Source organism: Antechinus flavipes, chromosome 4 (genome assembly GCF_016432865.1).
Source record: "Antechinus flavipes isolate AdamAnt ecotype Samford, QLD, Australia chromosome 4, AdamAnt_v2, whole genome shotgun sequence".
Taxonomy (NCBI): Eukaryota; Metazoa; Chordata; class Mammalia; order Dasyuromorphia; family Dasyuridae; genus Antechinus; species Antechinus flavipes.
In genome coordinates, this window is record NC_067401.1 from 31,384,392 (window position 1) to 31,401,681 (window position 17,290).

At 40.8% G+C, this 17,290-nt stretch overlaps 1 protein-coding gene and 1 long non-coding RNA gene across 2 annotated transcripts in view; one reads left to right on the plus strand and one right to left on the minus strand.

Annotated features, from left to right (window-relative positions):
* Window positions 1-3,549, plus strand: part of LOC127558949 (uncharacterized) — a 136,041-nt gene extending 132,492 nt beyond the window's left edge. The window contains exon 3 of the long non-coding RNA XR_007953040.1: window positions 3,178-3,549. This is a non-coding gene — a long non-coding RNA (uncharacterized LOC127558949). The remainder of the gene's footprint in view (window positions 1-3,177) is intronic.
* On the minus strand, window positions 1,065-16,105 carry LOC127558948 (galectin-9-like). The gene is given in 7 exon segments (XM_051992359.1): window positions 1,065-1,349; window positions 3,933-3,987; window positions 4,395-4,505; window positions 5,151-5,194; window positions 5,197-5,351; window positions 7,838-7,926; window positions 15,766-16,105. Coding segments are annotated over 6 exon segments (438 nt in total). The 5' UTR covers window positions 15,799-16,105; the 3' UTR covers window positions 1,065-1,349; window positions 3,933-3,981.
* Between the last annotated feature and the right edge of the window lie 1,185 nt (window positions 16,106-17,290).

Below are 17,290 nucleotides of genomic sequence, written 5' to 3' on the forward strand. Positions count from 1 at the left end.
GCACTCCCTGTACACAAAGCTCCAAGTGGAAGCTGTTGCTGTTTCCCCACACAAAGATACCATAAACTGACCCGCAGGGTCCTATTTGTCCCGCACTGTGGGACTAACCCCTTGTATCAATGAATTCACTTTGGCCTTGGAAGTCTCCCCTCAGCTTTGCCTGCTTGTGTATGGGCTCCCTCAGGTCTCTCTGTATTCTGAGGAAGGAGCCGAAGGACATTTTGGTCTGTTAGATAGGGCGAGGGGGGCTGCTCCTACTCTGGTTCCCCTCCTAGTGGGGTTGGGAATAGCAGGCTCCCCGACTGTGGGAACCGCTGCCCTGATCCATGGTGACAGCAGCTGTTGGCTCTGGATTCCCAGGTGGACCAGGATTTGAAGGACTTGGAAAACCACATCCTTCCTGGAGAACTCCCTGAACTCCTTGACAGAGGCGGTCCCACAGAATCGTTGGGGCCTGGATTTACTCTACCTTAAGCAAGGAGGGATACGTCTGGCCCTCGGGGCAGCTTTCTGTTTCTATGCTAACAACTCGGGGGGGTAATAGAAGAGTCCCTCTCTGCAGTTAGACAGTGAATCAAGGACCAGGAGAAGGCTCAACGCCAATGTCCTGATACCGATCACTTTGCAATTGCTCCCCCTGGGTAACCTCTCTTGTGACCTCCCTGATAGGTCCCCTTACCCTATTTATGCTGGATCTACTGATTACCCCTCAATTGATAGTTTAATCACATTTATCAGGAAGAGGATCCAGGCTGTTAAGTTGTTTGTTGCCAGGGTCACTTGCTCTCTCCTGGCCTCTGATGAGTCCAGTCTCTGACAGTCTCAAGAAAAGTGGGCAGTGAAGTGGAAAACACCCAAATGGGACCGTGAGAACCATAATGTTGAACCTTTATAGTTAGAAGTTTGTTACTAGTTCTTCACTCCCTAATGCAGAGGGTATTTCTCCATCCCCAGATGTGCTGTCCTGACAAACCCAAGACCTGGACAACCTGATAAGCTTAAAGAAATACTGCTTATTGCCGTCTGGGAAAGACCCCCTTAGAGTGATAACTTTTTGCCTCCTGTTTACAATAGAAATTCCTTTATTATGACAAATGTATCAAGAAACATTTTGATGTCTCTCTCTTCTTTCTATAAACATGTGGCCCTGAGACCACTCATTACTGACCCCTCCAGCCTTGGTGTTGGGAATCAGTCTTGGCCAGGAATAAATGCTCTTAAACTTCATTGTTTTGGCTGCTCTGTTTTTCTCTCCCCGGGCACTTCACATTCACTCATTCACTCACTTTGGTTTTACCCCTTTGGGCTTACGGGAATGTTGTGCTGCACGTCACTCAAAGTGATTTCATCTGTTTAAAAAGAGAGAGAGAGAGAGTGGAATTTGGATTACCAGGTTTGGGAAGGCAAGGAGGAGAACAGGAGAAAAGGAAAGCAGGGAGAAAGCTGGATGTGGGGCAGGGAGCTAAGGGAAGCTCAGACAGGAGGGATCTCCCCGGGAAAATGAAGCTTGTACAAGCTCCAAGAGGAAGCAGACAGAGAGGCAAGCAGGCAGGTTAGTTCTAGCAGAGCTTCTCTTTCTTGAATGGGGGCTTCTCTGTGGCTGGAATGCCAAGCCTGGCCTGTGAGCTGCCTCACAAAGCTCTTGGAATGGCACCTGAAAATTCCTGCTCCCCCATTGCCCAAGCCCACGACGCAGCTAATGACCCATGGACCTAAACCCATCTTTCTAGTCCATTTTTTTAAAAAATCCATTCAGTCCCCATCCTGTCTGATGATGACAAAGAGGATGTCTTCCTGGGCCCCTTGGTTATTGCTGAGAATGTTTTCCTGATGCTTGTGATGCGAAAGATTGAAAGAAACATGATGTACTTTCTGATCTCCACTGTTCAGAACCTGGAATAGGTGAAGGAGAGTAGGGGAATCTCCCTATTTGAGGATGTCAACTATTAGGAGACACCCTGTTTTCTCAAGCTAAAAACCAGCAAGCAGGTTGTGCTGAGTTAGCCCAACAACAATCCTTTGGGCTCACCCTCTGGGTGATCTCACCATCTGCCAAAAGTCACATAATCATTTAATTGCATTGACCAACACAACGTGCTCCCTAAGCTTGTACAAGTACTGTACAATCTTGGACTTGTATCCAAGTTCGATCAGAAAGCCCTTCTATGAATCAAATGTGTTTCATTGTAGCTGTTACCCTTCGTTTTCAGAGCTACGGCTCACTGTATAGCCATTGTATAAGTATTGAGATCTCTCTATACTGCCTCTTGTCTTCCCCCTAGGGATGGGCCCCAGCACAATGTCCGACTGCCCTTCTAGCTGGCAAGATTTTCCTCACTCTGAAATGAAACTTCTTTTTGATTCTTGACTCTCCCGTATCTAGCCTGTTCTGTTTGGCTCTGACCATATAGAGGTTCACTCCAGTTGACATTAATTAGTGTCAGAAGTGGGATTATATATCTTATACTGTGTAATCTTTAACAAGCTACATTATCTTTGCCCCAGTTTCTTGATTTGTAAAACAAAAAATAATAACGGCATCCACCTTCCAGTGATATAAGGATTAAAATAATAGTTGTAAAATACTTAACTGGTGGCAGATATATATGTTAAGCACTCCATTTTTTGCCTTATAACTCTATAAAATATTTTTAAAATGACAAAGGTAATAATATCAATGGTTTTTAATATGTGATCATTTAGTAATGCAATTAATGCCATCTGAAGTTTTGTTTTATATTTTAAATATGTGATATTTGTGTTATTGTTGTATTTCTAAATTCTCTTATATTGTGAAATTTGAGACACCATCATAACAGAAATGCTATTGGACAAAATGACTTTTTAATCTGGATGCTATTACACATGAATTGGGTTTTTAAAAGGATGTGATTTAAAAAAAGATCTTTGAAAACTGTTAAATATTTAATGAGGTATATTTTGTTATAAAGCAGATAATAATAATAAATAATAGCAAAATTTCATTTAAAATTCTTGACTATTGTGAAAGTGTATAGAGTAATTTGAACTCTACAGTTCAAAGTGTATAGAGTAATTTCAACTACTACAGTTGAAAGGGACCTCCAGAGGTCAAATAGTCCTCAGAGGTCAACTACTCCAACTGCCTCATTTTATAGCTAAAGAAACGCAGATTCATTCAGGTTAAGTGACCCAAAGTCACACAAATGATAAATGACAAATGTAGGATTTGAACTCGGGTCAAATTGAACTCTAAGGACAGTGCTACAAGATCAGCATTCTTTTGATTATATATTGCAGCCTCAAGGACCTCCTATCGCCACTAGAGTAAGACACACATTCTTCAGCCTGTCATTAAAAGCTCTCCCCAGCCTTCCAATCTTATTTCGTATCACTTTCCTTCCAAACTGGCCTACTTGCTATTTTCCAAACTTAACAGCAAATTTCCCATCTCCAGGCTTTTGCCTCCCTCCTCACCTTTCCCTCTTAGAATCTGTAGCTTCTTTCATCATATTGTCTTTATTATTTTTTTTTATCTTCCAATAGAATGTAAGTTTCGGGAGGTCAGTCGTTATTCTGCCATTTGGTTTTGTGTGCCCAGGGCCTTACACTTAGGGAGTACTTAATAAATGCTTGATGAATGAATTGAATCACGAATAAAATAGATTAGGTGATGACTTATCTGAAGGGTTGGAAAGCATAGCCCACAGTCACAAACTCCGCATATGTTATTGATTTTCTGTGTTTGGGTAGGAGATGTTTATGAAAGACAAAGAAAAGGGCAGGTGTAGGGAGAAGAGGCAGGAGAACAGGATAAAACATGGACATAAAGGAGGAGAGGTAAAGACAGGGAGACAGAGTCAGGTAAATGCCAACCAGGAGCATTAAGGGAAAGGAAAGAAACTGGGAGGGGGGGAACAAAACAAGTTCACAGCATTTAGAGTTGGAGTTACCTTAAAAGTCATCTCATCTCATGCAAGCAACTTGGGTTCTTTCATTCTATCATATCTATCAAAGGAGGAACAGAAATAACAACATGGTTATAGAGGGACAGGGACATGGTGGGGAGGGTCAGAGTGTGGAGGATAGTGCCCTGCAGGAATACAGTCCACTTCAGTCTAGTTCAATCCAATTCAATTCAATCAATATTGATTAAATGTCTCCTAGGAGCCAGCCATTGTGCCAAAAATGGAAGAAGGAAACAGCCCAATCCAAGGGAAGTAAAGGAGACACATCGCTGCGGGAGGATAATGGAACTTTTCCCTTTCTAATTCAGGAGAGGGAGCAGTGAGGGTTGGAGGATGGATAAAGTGAGCAAAGAGCTTTCTCCTGGCCTGTGGCATCTGCCATTCAGTGGGATTTCTGCCCTTCCTTTGGGATGGGAAGTGGAGGAGATCTGTGCCATCCATTCTGACCTGGAAGTTGATGGAGGACACCTGCACTATGCCCCAGATCGAGATGTAGTCCACTTGATAGAAAGGGATCCGGTGCGGGTACTGAATAAAATGAATCCCATTCACCCACACCTGTCAACAAGAGGAAGCTGTATGAGCAGGAAAGCCAGTGGGACCTTGGGAGTCATAAACATGAGTCTTTGAGAAGGAATCTTCTGATGGAAGAGAATTAATGATCATAGTTAACATCAAGCTCCCACCCAGTGTTGCTGGTTCTACACTCTGACACCAAATAAAACAAATCAAATCTCTCCTGAGCATGATGGTTCTTTAGTTATTTGAAGGCATCAGTCCTATCTCTCCTGAGTGTTCCCTTCTGAGGTTAAACATTCCATTCCCAGTTGCTTCATCTCCTGGCACAGACCCAAGCTGCTTCACCATTCTGGTTGGCCTCCTATGGACACATTCCAGGTTAGCAGGGCCCTTTCTGATCTATGATGCCCGAGACCAAACACAGTACTCTGGTGCCAGTCGGAACAAGGCAGAACAAAACAGGACCAGGTTAGATTTAACTGTTCTTGTGACTGTTACACCAGTGATTCACATTTAGTATGAGTCACTAAAGTCACTGATCTTTTTCAAACAAACTGCTTTCACCAAATCATGCATTTTCTATATTGTACTCCTGAAGCTGACTTTTTGAACCCAGCCCTCCGACTTGTAATTCCTGTACTCTCTCAAAGAAAGGTGACTTAGGAGGAATGATGCTGTACTTACATTGAAGCCCTCCTTGCGGATCTGAAAACGAATTTCAAAAGGTTTCCCTTATGAAAAGGCATCTTCATCATCTTCTCTTCAGGCCCCCAGGAACCAAACTTCATTGTATTGCACACCACGTAGCCACTATCTTCAAACCGAGGGTTGAAATGAAAGGCGATGTTATCTCCAGTGGATCCACATTGAAAATTCACAGCAAATCTAGTTCAGGTGCCAAAAAAATAAGAGCAGTTAGTGGATGCTGTGTTCTGGTGATGGCTGGTTCCCAGACACCAGGTCCAGAGATTACCCCTTAGACTTACACTACTCTTTAGTCTTAACTCTTTCCTTTCTCTATGATTCCTTAAGGGTGTTGGACAATATCAGGGCTTCTTCTTTTTTTGAGCATCTTTCCTTTTTAAAATTAAAGCTTTTTATTTTCAAAACATAGGCTACTTCCCCTCTGCTACTGTTTAGACAACATAAAGTCCCTGTCCTCATGGAGCATCTCCTCCAGTAGCAGGAGGGAAGTAGCAGACCTGAGATTGGAAGCCAGGTCTCCTATCTAGGTGCAGTGCTCTCCTTAGACATTCCCTGGTACTAGAGTTCTTAATCTTTTAAGTATCCTGGTTCCTCTGGCAATCTAGTAAAGTTTCTGGATCTCCTCAGAACCATGTTTTTAAACACACTACAATGAAACAAAGAGTTTTTCTTGCCATCTAGTTTCACAGACTTCTTGAATCTAGATTAAGAAGCCCTGATTTTCAAATCTAATGGACATGGCTCTTTTCAACAATGAAACAATTCAGGCCAGTTCCAATGATCTTGTGATGAAGAGAGCCATTTACACCCAGAGAGAGGACTGTAGGAACTGAGTGGGGATCACATAGCATTTTCACTCTTTTTGTTGTTGTTTGCATTTTGTTTTCTTTCTTATTTTTCCTTTTTGATTTGATTTTTCTTGTGCAGCAAGATAATTGTATAAATATGTATGCATATATTGGACTTCACAGATATGTGTAACATGTATTGGATTACTTAGGGGAGAAGTGGGTAGGAGGAGGGGAAAATTGGAACACAAGACTGCAAGAGTCAATGTTGAAAAATTATCCATGCATATGTTTTGAAAATAAAAAGTTTTAATTTAAAAAGGAAAGATGCTCAAAAAAGAGAAGTTCTGATCTTGTCCAATACCCTCATTTTCCCAAAGAGAAAAGTGAAGGCCAGTGAATAGAAATGACTTTCTTGGGGTCTGATTCCCAATCAGACATTTTTTACTTTATACCCACAATCTTGCCCTCAGTCGCTCTAATTTTCACATGAGCACTTTGTCAGATTCAAGAAATAGTCTTTGATTTAATGACACTCTTTATTTTCCTGGCAGTGTTCTGGATTCATATTTCTAGTTTAGCCGAGTATGTTAGGGTGACACACCAATTCAATTCATTAATATTGGTTAAGCTAGATTCTGGGGAAGCTACAAAATTTAGATCACATAAGATCTGTCTGCCTTGATTTTTACAGACTAGTAGACAGGTAGTGAGGCTAAGGGGTTAGCAGTGGCTGTAATGGTGGGCCTTTTGTGGGTTTAAATCTGGCTCAGACATTTCCTAGTTGTGTGACCCTGGCAAGATTTAATGCTGTTTGTTTCTGTTTCTTCATCTTTCAAATGAATTGCAGAAGGAAATGGCAAATCTTTGTGGTATCTTTCTCAAGAAAGCCCCAAATGGGTCACAGAGGGTCAAATATGACAGAAAAAAATGACTGTTAATGTACAAGTTTCCATTCCTACATGGTCAAAGGTCGGAGTTTGATAAAACTAAAATGTTATTTCCCATTTCTGGATATTTACTTGAAGGTTAGACTTTCTGCCTAGAATGAGTGCTTGCTGCTTCAGCTCTGCTTTTCAGATTTCTCATCTTTTTATCTAAGGTTCAGTAGAGGGGCAGCTAGGTGGCACAGTGGGAAGAGCACCAGTCCTGAAGTCAGGAAGACCTGAGTTCAAATCTGGTCTTAGACACTTAACACTTCCTGACTGTATGATCCTGAGCAAGTCACTTAATGCCAATTACCTCGGAAAAATATTAATAAGGCCCAGTAGAGGGATTTCTTCCCTCAGTTCATGACCCTCTCCTCCATACCCCCTCTTCCAGCACTATCTTTTTTTTTTCCCTAAAATTCTCCTCTGCTTTCATTACAACCTATGTGGTATTTATTCAGCTCTGGGTGCAAGTAGTTCCTGCCCTCCTCTCACATTATAATATAGGTTCCCTGAGGGGAGACACTCATTACAGAAAAAAAAAAGTTGCTATTCCTGGTTCTTATATGTAGCAGGCACTTCAGACAAGGTGGCTAAATTGAATTGAACAACTATTCCCAAGTTAGCGACCATCCCCTTAATGCTGACCAGTTACCTCTCATATAAAGTCAGATCCAGAGATTGATCCAATGTAACTGTTGTGGTTCCCCATTTAGATCTGAGCTATAAACTCAAGTCTTGTGAGGGGCCAGTCAGGGGATCACTGCCATATGATTTTTATCTCCATACGGTTTTCTGACCCATGAGCTTGGTCAGCTTCTGAAGTCTGGTGGAACAACTTGAGAGGTCAAAGCAATTTCCAGGGACAATTCTGGAATGGTTACTTGTGCCTCCACCTGCTGATGGGTACCTGGTTCACATGTAGGATTAAAACAGAAGAAATAAATACCTATCCCCATTGTTACAGATGGATCCATTGACAGTGATCTCATGTCCATCCTTAAGTCCACCCTGGATAGGTCCAGAAAATGGAATGGGCTGCAAAAAGAATGAAGGACATAGTTGTCAGTTCTAGGTCTCTAAGCAAACAAACAAAAAAAAATCCAGGAAGCTTCTATCCTCCAGGGTCTGGATTTGGAGTCAAAGCTAAGGCAGACAAAGGCCTTCAAGCCCTGATGAGATGGCTCCCTAGGATTTTAATACTATCTGCCATCACTCTATAGTATGGAAGGGAGGAGGTCTTTCTCCCTCCTATCCTTGAGACCATGGTTTTCTCCTCTGAATCTTTTTCTATAGTCATTTAAAATTTGTTTTTTTTTTGTATTATGAACTTAGCAATCATTAGCAAATATATGAATTTCAATGTAGAACAAAAAAGAAAATTCAATATGAAACCATGGGTTTTTCCTGCATGCAATTTGTTTTTCAGAAAATCTGTGTAAAATGTAACTTTATAGTAACAAAATTGTCCTATTTATGTCCCTTTCAGAACTTCTTGCTGTCTTATCAAATTTATTTTTTGTTTTTCCCATTTTATTGTTTTTATGACCTTAATAAACATCAATAATATTTCAGTAAGCAAGAACAGAAAAGGTAGTATTATATAAGAAACTGTTGTAATGGGAATCAGGCTCATATGGACTGTCAACCAGACCAGAATGATCCCTAACATGTGAGTGGCCAGAGCCAAACAAAGCTAGCTAGAGGCAGAAGAGTCAGGAATCAAACAGAACTTTAATTTCAAAGGGAGGGCAACAACTTGCAAGCAAAGCCACATGTGCCCAAGGCCTACCCCAGCTGTGGGGAGATCTCAATATTGATACCAATGACTGCAAAGTGAGCTGTAGGCCTGACAATGAGGGGTAACAATAACAATGTGACAAGTTTGATGCTTAGCAGAGCTTCATGGGTACTAGAAGTGCTTGTCTTAGCTCAGAGACCACCTGATGCCTTTGGGAAACAATTCTTGGATTTGGCTGTGGCTTAGATCATCCAGAGGGAGAATACAAAGGATTGTTGCTTTTCCAAGTTCAGGACACAGGCTGCTTGTTGGCCCTTAGGTCTAGGGTATCTTCTAATATCTTGCCAGGACCATCTTGGAAAATTGATGGGGTTTACACATGCATTAGATGCCCAGCAAACTATGAACTAATATTATAAGAACTTTGTTTCTTAAAAAGTATTAAATTTCCCATGACAGTTCCAACATATAGTCCTGGTTCTGTTTCCCCTTTTGAACTTACTTCTGCTTCTTTCTATGCATTTTTAAATATTTACATGCTTTAAATATTTATTCTATTACTGTAAAAAAATTTTTGCAATATTATTACTATATCCTCCAGCGATTCCTTTCCCCCAAAGTCCTCAGTGGTTGTCCCTTTTAATTGGCAATCCCACCCCTGTCCAATCTCCTTTTCCATTATATCTTCAATGAACAAATATTTACAACTGTTTCCAGACCAGCATTCTGAAAATGTGGTTCAGGAATCTGGTTCCTTTCAGTAAGTACATGAGGCCAAAATTATTTTCACAAAAGTACAAAAAACACTCAAATTTCTAATATAATAAATATCAATAGTATAATCCACATGATAAAAACTCTTTAGGGGGTCCTCAGTAATTTTTAAGAATGTAGAGAGATCCTAAGACCAAAAAAATTTGAGAACCACTATTCAAGAATTGCTTTGCTAGAGTGATAAGAAATTTACTAGAGTCGTGGACCTCTCCTTAAGAGTCTTACTTCAAAGGATATGAACAGACAATTCTCAGATGAAGAAACTGAAACTATTTCTAGCCATAGGAAAATATGCTCCAAATCATTATTAATCAGAGAAATGCAAATTAAGACAACTCTGAGATACCACTACACACCTGTCAGATTGGCTAAAATGACAGGGAAAGATAATGCGGAATGTTGAAGGGGATGTGGGAAAACAGGGACACTGATACATTGTTGGTGGAATTGTGAACACATCCAGCCATTCTGGAGAGCAATTTGGAACTATGCTCAAAAAGTTATCAAATTGTGTATACCCTTTGATCCAGCAGTGTTTCTACTGGGCTTATACCCCGATACTAAAGAAAGGAAAGGGACCTGTATGTGCCAAAATGTTTGTGGCGGCCCTGTTTGTAGTGGCTAGAAGCTGGAAAATGAATGGATGCCCATCAATTGGAGAATGGCTGGGTAAATTGTGGTATATGAATGTTATGGAATATTATTGTTCTGTAATGAATGACCAGCAGGATGAAGACAGAGAGGACTGGTGAGACTTACATGAACTGATGCTAAGTGAAATGAGCAGAACCAGGAGATCATTATATACCTCAACAACGATACTGTAGGAGGTTGTATTCTGATGGAAGTGGATCTCTTCGATAAAGAGAGCTAACTCAGTTTCAATTGATCAAAGATGGACAGAAGCAGCTACACCCAAAGAAAGAACACTGGGAAATGAATGTAAACTGCTTGCATTTGTGTTTTTCTTCCTGGGTTATTTTTACCTTCTGAATCCAATTCTCCCTGTGCAACAAGAGAACTGTTTGGTTCTGCACACATATATTGTATCTAGGATATACTGCAACATATTTAACATATATAAGACTGCTTGCCATCTGGGGATGGGGGTGGAGGAAAGGAGGGGAAAAATTGGAACAGAAGTGAGTGCAAGGGATAATGTTGTAAAAAATTACCCTGGCATGGGTTCTGTCAATAAAAAGTTATTAAAAAACCAAAACAAAAGAGTCTTACTAATATAATAACATCAGACCCATGCACATGCTCTAATAGTTCCCCTTTCTCCTTGTTACCTCCAATTGTACCTCATCAGCCATGTAATCCTGTGATCAAAGTGTTCCTAACTTCTTCATTCTTACAACACAGATGACAGACTGTGAAAAACAGGATGCATTTTTCTAACTATCTTAAACCTTAACCTTAAGCATTCTGCAGAAACAAATATATTGCCTCTCATTGCAATATTAAAGTTATTTTCCAATTTAAGCTTATCCTTTGTGCAAATAACAATTCTTCTACTTGGTAGATTTTCAAATAAGCCAGTTAGTAACAGTCCTTCAGTAGAATTTCTGTGAGAGTCGCTCTGTGAGAGAGAAGTGACATCTAAAAGGATTCTCTCCTTACGAAGATTAGCTTATATAATATATACAACTGTATATATTATATTGTATATATAATATATACAACTGTATATATTATATTGCATATATAATATGCACGTATTACATAAACAAATGTAATTTGTTTCAGATGAAGTCTTATATCCAACTGAACTTCAAGTATTTTTTATCATTCCATACTGTCACTAGCTAGTACAAAGGTAAATATTTAATATCATAGTAAGCTATTATTTTCCAATAGGTGACTAAATATTTAAAAATTAATTTCCATTTCTCAACAAGAGAACTTATAAAATTCTCAGAATATTTTCCACTGCATGTTTGTGTGTATACAGTTGCAATTTGTTTTGGTTTTAAATCAAAAATTTACTAGAGTCAGAAAAGAGTAAGAAAAGTCATTTTTCAGTGGTACTTGATGACCCCATTTGGGATTTTCTTGGCAAACATCCTGGAGTGGTTTGCCATTTTCTTCTCTAGCTTATTTTATAAATGAGGAAACTGAGGCAAACAAGGTTAAGTGACTTGCTAGGGTCACACAGCTAGTGTCAGAGGTTGGATTTGAGTCCTGGCTCCAAGTTTGTCACTCCTTTCTCATCTTGAGATTATTCTCTCTCAGACTCTCTCTCTGTCTTTCTGTCTTTGTGTCTCTCCTCTCTATCTCTGTCTCTTTATCTCTCTGTCTCTGTCTTTCTGTCTTTGTGTCTCTCTGTCTCTCTATATATCTCTCTTTGTCTCTGTCTTTCTGTCTTTGTGTCTCTTTGTCTCTCTATATATCTCTCTTTGTCTCTGTTTTTCTGTCTTTGTGTCTCTCTGTCTCTCTCCCTCCATTTGAATTCAGGTCCTCCTGACTCAGGATGCGCCTTCTATTCATGGCACCATTTAGCTGCCCAAGAAGATTAGTCTCAAATCCATAGGTGTTTGCCACACCTTATTCTACTTAGTCCTAATTCGATCACTTACTATTTGGGTGACTTCTGGCAAATTCTCACTCCTTGGGGCCTCAGTTTCCTCACTTAAAAACATGATAAATTCATCTCATCTGCCTCCCCAGGACTGTGAGCAGATGCAGCCTCAGTTAAATTGAGCTCGCCACTTATGGGGTGATATCAGGGGCTCTGGAAACTATTTCCTGCGCCTCTTTTCTGAAGCCTGAAGTTGCACTGATAGCAGGAAAGCCTTTCATTCAGCTGCTGGAGACCAAGTCTTAACTACAAATACTCTTAAGAAACATTACAGTTTAACTCGAAGACACATCAGTTTATTTCCTGGGTGAGGGTAACATAGTAGTAACAAAATAATCTTGTTTGTATCTCCTAAGCTTCGTTTTGTTGCCTTCTGCCCACAGAGAGCCCCAAAGGGCAGGCGAGGAGATTCTAGGATTCCTCCTTATGCCTCCAGCTCTTGGATGCTCTTGGACTGGAAGGCAATTCAGAGATGATCTAGCATATTTTTTCACTGACATATCCATACACAGGCTCTTGGTGGTACTAAATAGAGCTTTGGAGAGCTGGACCTCGAGTCAGGAAGTTTCATCTTCTTGAGTTCAAATCCAGCCACAGACACTTAGCAGTCATGTCCTGAGCATCCCTGAGTCCACTTCAGAACTGTGTTTTGATCCTCACATCTGCAATCTGCCCTAAAGCTTTGGGTTTTGTAATACCCCATGGGCCCTATCTATGAGGGGCTGAGGCTGAATCTTCCCAAATGTGGTTATTCCATCTGCTCCAGAAGAAAGGCTTTGTGGACTTGATTATTTGTATCTGAAGCTTTCTAACTGTAACTTTTACGTCATGGCCAGAAGGGACAGCTGGCTATGTTGTCTCATACAAATGCAGGACTCTGGCAGGCATCCCTGGAGGACTTTTAAGTGGGAGGTAAGGAAATGGGATGGAATGATGGGATACCAGGCTGAGTGGTGATTTGGGGTTGAAGGTCCTGTTTCCTTCCCATCTCTGCCTCCCTTTTCCATGGGCCCAACTGCCCTGCCCCTAGCAGCCTGTGCCTTGGAGGGAATGATGGTCAGCTCTCAGGTAGTAGAGACTGTAAGTATACAGGAATCCTGCCAGCAGCTTCTCTCCACACAGTGTTTTGTTGACTTGCCAGCTGCATCACAAAACCCAGACAAGATTCTCAGAAAGAAGTGTTATATTAAGTTGGCCTTGACTTCCAAATGATTGGATTTAAACTTTTTTTAAAAAAGAGTTTAATCTGCCAACAAGAATTAATAAAACTAAAGTTCAGCCTTGGGGACAGAAAATGGTTAGTTAACATTTTTAAGTGGTAGGAAAAAATTAAAATAAAGTATAGTGCAGTGGAGATCTTGCCTGATATTTACTCACTGTGTGACCTGAGATAAGTCACTACCTCTCAGAATCTCTATTTTCTCACCTATAAAATGGGACAGGTAGATGCCCGAGTGGAAAGAGTGATAGACTTGGAATCAGGAATATTCCATTTCCTGAGTTCAAATACTTATTAGCTGTGTGACCCTGACAAGTAATGTAAACCCTATTTGCCTCAGTTTCCTGATCTGTCAAATGAAGTGGTGAAATACTTCAGTATCTTTGCCAAGAAAACCCCAAGTGGGGTCACGACTGAAATAAGTGAACAACAACTCATAGCTAATACCCAGTACACACCTGCCTCAGGAGATGCTCCTCTCTGGTACATGGACAACTGAGGCAGAATTCTGTACCAATGTTGGATAATGGCACATCAGAACAAGGAGCCTTTTTATGCTTTCCTTGGTCTCATTAAAAGCGACATTTCCTTCCACAGTCAGCACCCTGGGCTCCCCTAAATGTGAGAGCCACTCACCAAATGGCCTGCTGGTCCCCCAGCTGTAGCAGGCCAGCGGCAGAGAAGCAATGTGTGTTTAACCTACAGAGCTGGGGTGGCATCTAGGTGGCAAGTCCAGCCCTATAGGAACAGATTCCCCAGCATGAACTTGAGCTAGCATTTCCTGGATTGAAGATAATTTCTTGAACTGAGAACAAGTCCAGTACAAAGCAAGGCTGAAACAGAGCAAAACAGGCATGAGACTGACCTACTCCACACTGTGGGAGGAGCTGAGGAGCACAGTTTTTGGAGTTGAAAGTGCCTTAATTTAGCATCTAGTTTAATCTGTACAGATGAGGAAACTGAGGACGAGAAAGAGTTAATAACTCAAAACCTGTAGAAGTAAGGGAAGGGCATGAAAAGACATGTAGATTTATTAAACATGAGGAATTTTACAAATATTCTCTCAATCTATTCTCACAGCAATCCTGGGAGGTAGGTGCTATTATCACCCCCATTTTATTGCTAAGGAAATTGAGACTCAAAAGAGGTCAAGTGACTGGCCCAAGATCACACAGCTTGTAAGTATCTGAGGCAGAATTTGAACTCAGATCTTCCTGGTTCCCCAAGTTTCCTATCTAACTGATTTTTCACAAATTAAGTGGTCTCCAAGGATCCGATTAAATCTGCTATCTAATGCCTTTTCTCCCCTCTCTTCTCCATATACTCAACTGAATTTGGATGGGGCCTTGGGACCTTCAGTTTGCTCCCTGGACCTTGGTTTCCTCATTTATAAATTATATTTACACACACACACACACACACACACACACATATATTATAAATTTATTTTTTAAAACCTTACTTTAAAAGATTCTAGATGTAGAGCTAGGAATTTAACTAGTCAATAGTTCTTAAAAGTGCCCTTGGGTGGGGGAAAGACTCCCTGAGTCCGTTGGTAGAGGGAAGAAGATTTTGAGATCAAAATTGGTTTTATAACAATATTAATGTTATCACTCTCTTAAAATGCTCCACCCTTTTCTAAATACTTACCTGCATGAAGCTGAATTTTCTTCATGTAGTTCAGCCAAAATAATGTATCATAACAAACAACTGTCTTCTATTAAAGTAGACATTAAAAGAATTTACAAAAATATGCAAAAACAGTTTTACAGCTCATGTTTTTTGTTTTGGAAAATATAATTATTTTCATTTTTAAAGATACTATAAAACAGGTAGTAGATTTTTATTCCCTTTTAAAATTAAGTAATTAGTGAATTAACAAAATTTTTAATTTGATCCATTTTAATTTCTAATAAGGCAAATATCAAGATCTATAACCTACATAAACAGAAGCTCTTTGGGATGTTCAATCATTTTTAAGAGCCTAAAGGAGTACTGAGAGCAAAGAGTTAGCAAACCACTGGTTTATTCCAACCCCATTACAATATAAATGACCACTAAGGTATCTTAGGGTTCTAAATTATCAGGCCTGGTTTATGATTCTTCTAGGATTTGGGGATATTTCATGGGAAGATGGAGTCATCCACATTGGAGACCAGGGGCTGAGAAGGTGGAAGGAAAGGGACTCAAAGACAATTCTGGGTTAGAAATAGATAGCTACCTCCTTCACACACACTCCACTACTGCCCCAGGATTTTTCATCTTGAAGAACTTAATATCCTTACCACAGTATGGTCACTCTTAAGAAAAGATCTCTGGGCCGAACGGGCCATGGGATTGGATCATTTGAAGCTTCAAACTTTTTTACATTCTCTGTGGAGCAGGGTGCCTGCTCCCCTTCACCCCCTCTGTTCTCCCTAAAGTAAATCATTCTCCCCTGTTTCCTCCAGTCACCCAGATGCATGTCCTCAGATTAGGCTCCTTATAGCTGCATGGAAGTAGTCCATGTCACTCTGTCACAGTCCACTTCCTCTACATGGAGCCCACCACAAGCAGACTCACCGGATTCTGGTAGGGGGGCTGGGTTAAAGACATGCTGCTGCTGCTGCTGCTCCTATACTTGCTGCTGTTGCAGTTGCTTTATTAAACCAAAAACTTGGAAAGGGGAGGATTTTTTGGGGAATAGAGACTGATAAAAAACTAACCTGGCAGCTGTTCAAGGGGAGGGCCTTGTTGAGAAGAAGGAAATGAGAAGGGAAAGCTGGATGAGATAGATGTCTGTAGAAGGGCATTATGCTTTTCATTCTACCCCCAAGAGAAGACCTACCTATATACTCAATATTTCCTATACTTAGGTCCATAGATGCAAAGTCATTTCCAGAGACTGAGAAAACTAGCCTCCCTGAATGATGGCCTTGACTAAGAGGGGTCATGTGAGCTGTACTTGAAGGAAACTAGTCACAAAGGGAGATGTGGAAAGAATTTTCTTCTAGGTTTTCTAGAGAGACTCCCTCATTTGCCAGCAGAGAAAGGAAGGTCCAGGGAGAATCAGCGTCTGAGTTTGGATTCACTTCCAAACCCCATTACTCCAAATCTAGCAACCCTTCCCAATGTGCAGAGCTCCTAAAATGTGTGGGATCCCTATCACTCTCTTAGACACTTGATATAAACTGTCTCTTATTCAGATGGAACTAGAAGAAATCAGCCAGTTTGTAAGTTCCTTGAAGGCAGGGGCTTCATGTTTTGTTTTGTTTTGTTTTTTTTACAGATGAGGAAACTGAAGCCCAAGGAAATTAAGCTACTTGCCCAAGGCGGCACCAATCAAAATTATCATACTGTCTTATGTCCTCTTGTTTCACCTTCAAAAGCTAGTGTTACAAGTGCAGAGCCATAACTAGCAGTTGAGGGGATGGGCAAATAGCACCCAAATAGGATTAAGCCATTTTTTAGAAGTTATAGAAGTGGTAGTAAAAGAAAGGCTTTGGGAAGAGGTTCTAAAGAAAAGGTAGCACTAGGTGATTGTCCTGTGGTGGGGAGGCAGAAACCCTAGAATGCCAGTCTTCAAGGGTAAAGACCCCAAAACTTATTGAGACTGCTAACAGGGAATCTGATATCTGATTGAGGTGGGGATAAGTATGGTGCCAGATTGCCTTCTGACATGTTTCCCTCTAACTGAGCAAGAAGGTAGCCGGGTGCCGAGTTCCATTGCTTCTGTGCTACTGAGATTATACAAAAAGGGTTAGACCCCTCTAAAAGTGCATCCCTAGTTTGGAGGGGGAGAATGGGGGAGAAAAGAAAGAGCCTGTGAGACTTGTACCTGGCAGAAAGGGGAACTGTAGACAGGAAGCAGTAACAGAGGAGCCAGTGTGGACAGAGAGAAGGGACTGGCGTTTGTATAGACTTTGCTGATTCACTGCTCACTCACCTGACAGGTTTCTATTACTGAGCTCCTGCTATGGGTCCAGCCCTGTTCTAAATGGAGATGCAGAAGAAATATAAATTATGTTCATTGTACTTCAGGAATGTGCAGTTTGATGGAGAGAGGAAGCTAATGCATGCATACATAAAAACAATTTGGTGATGAGGA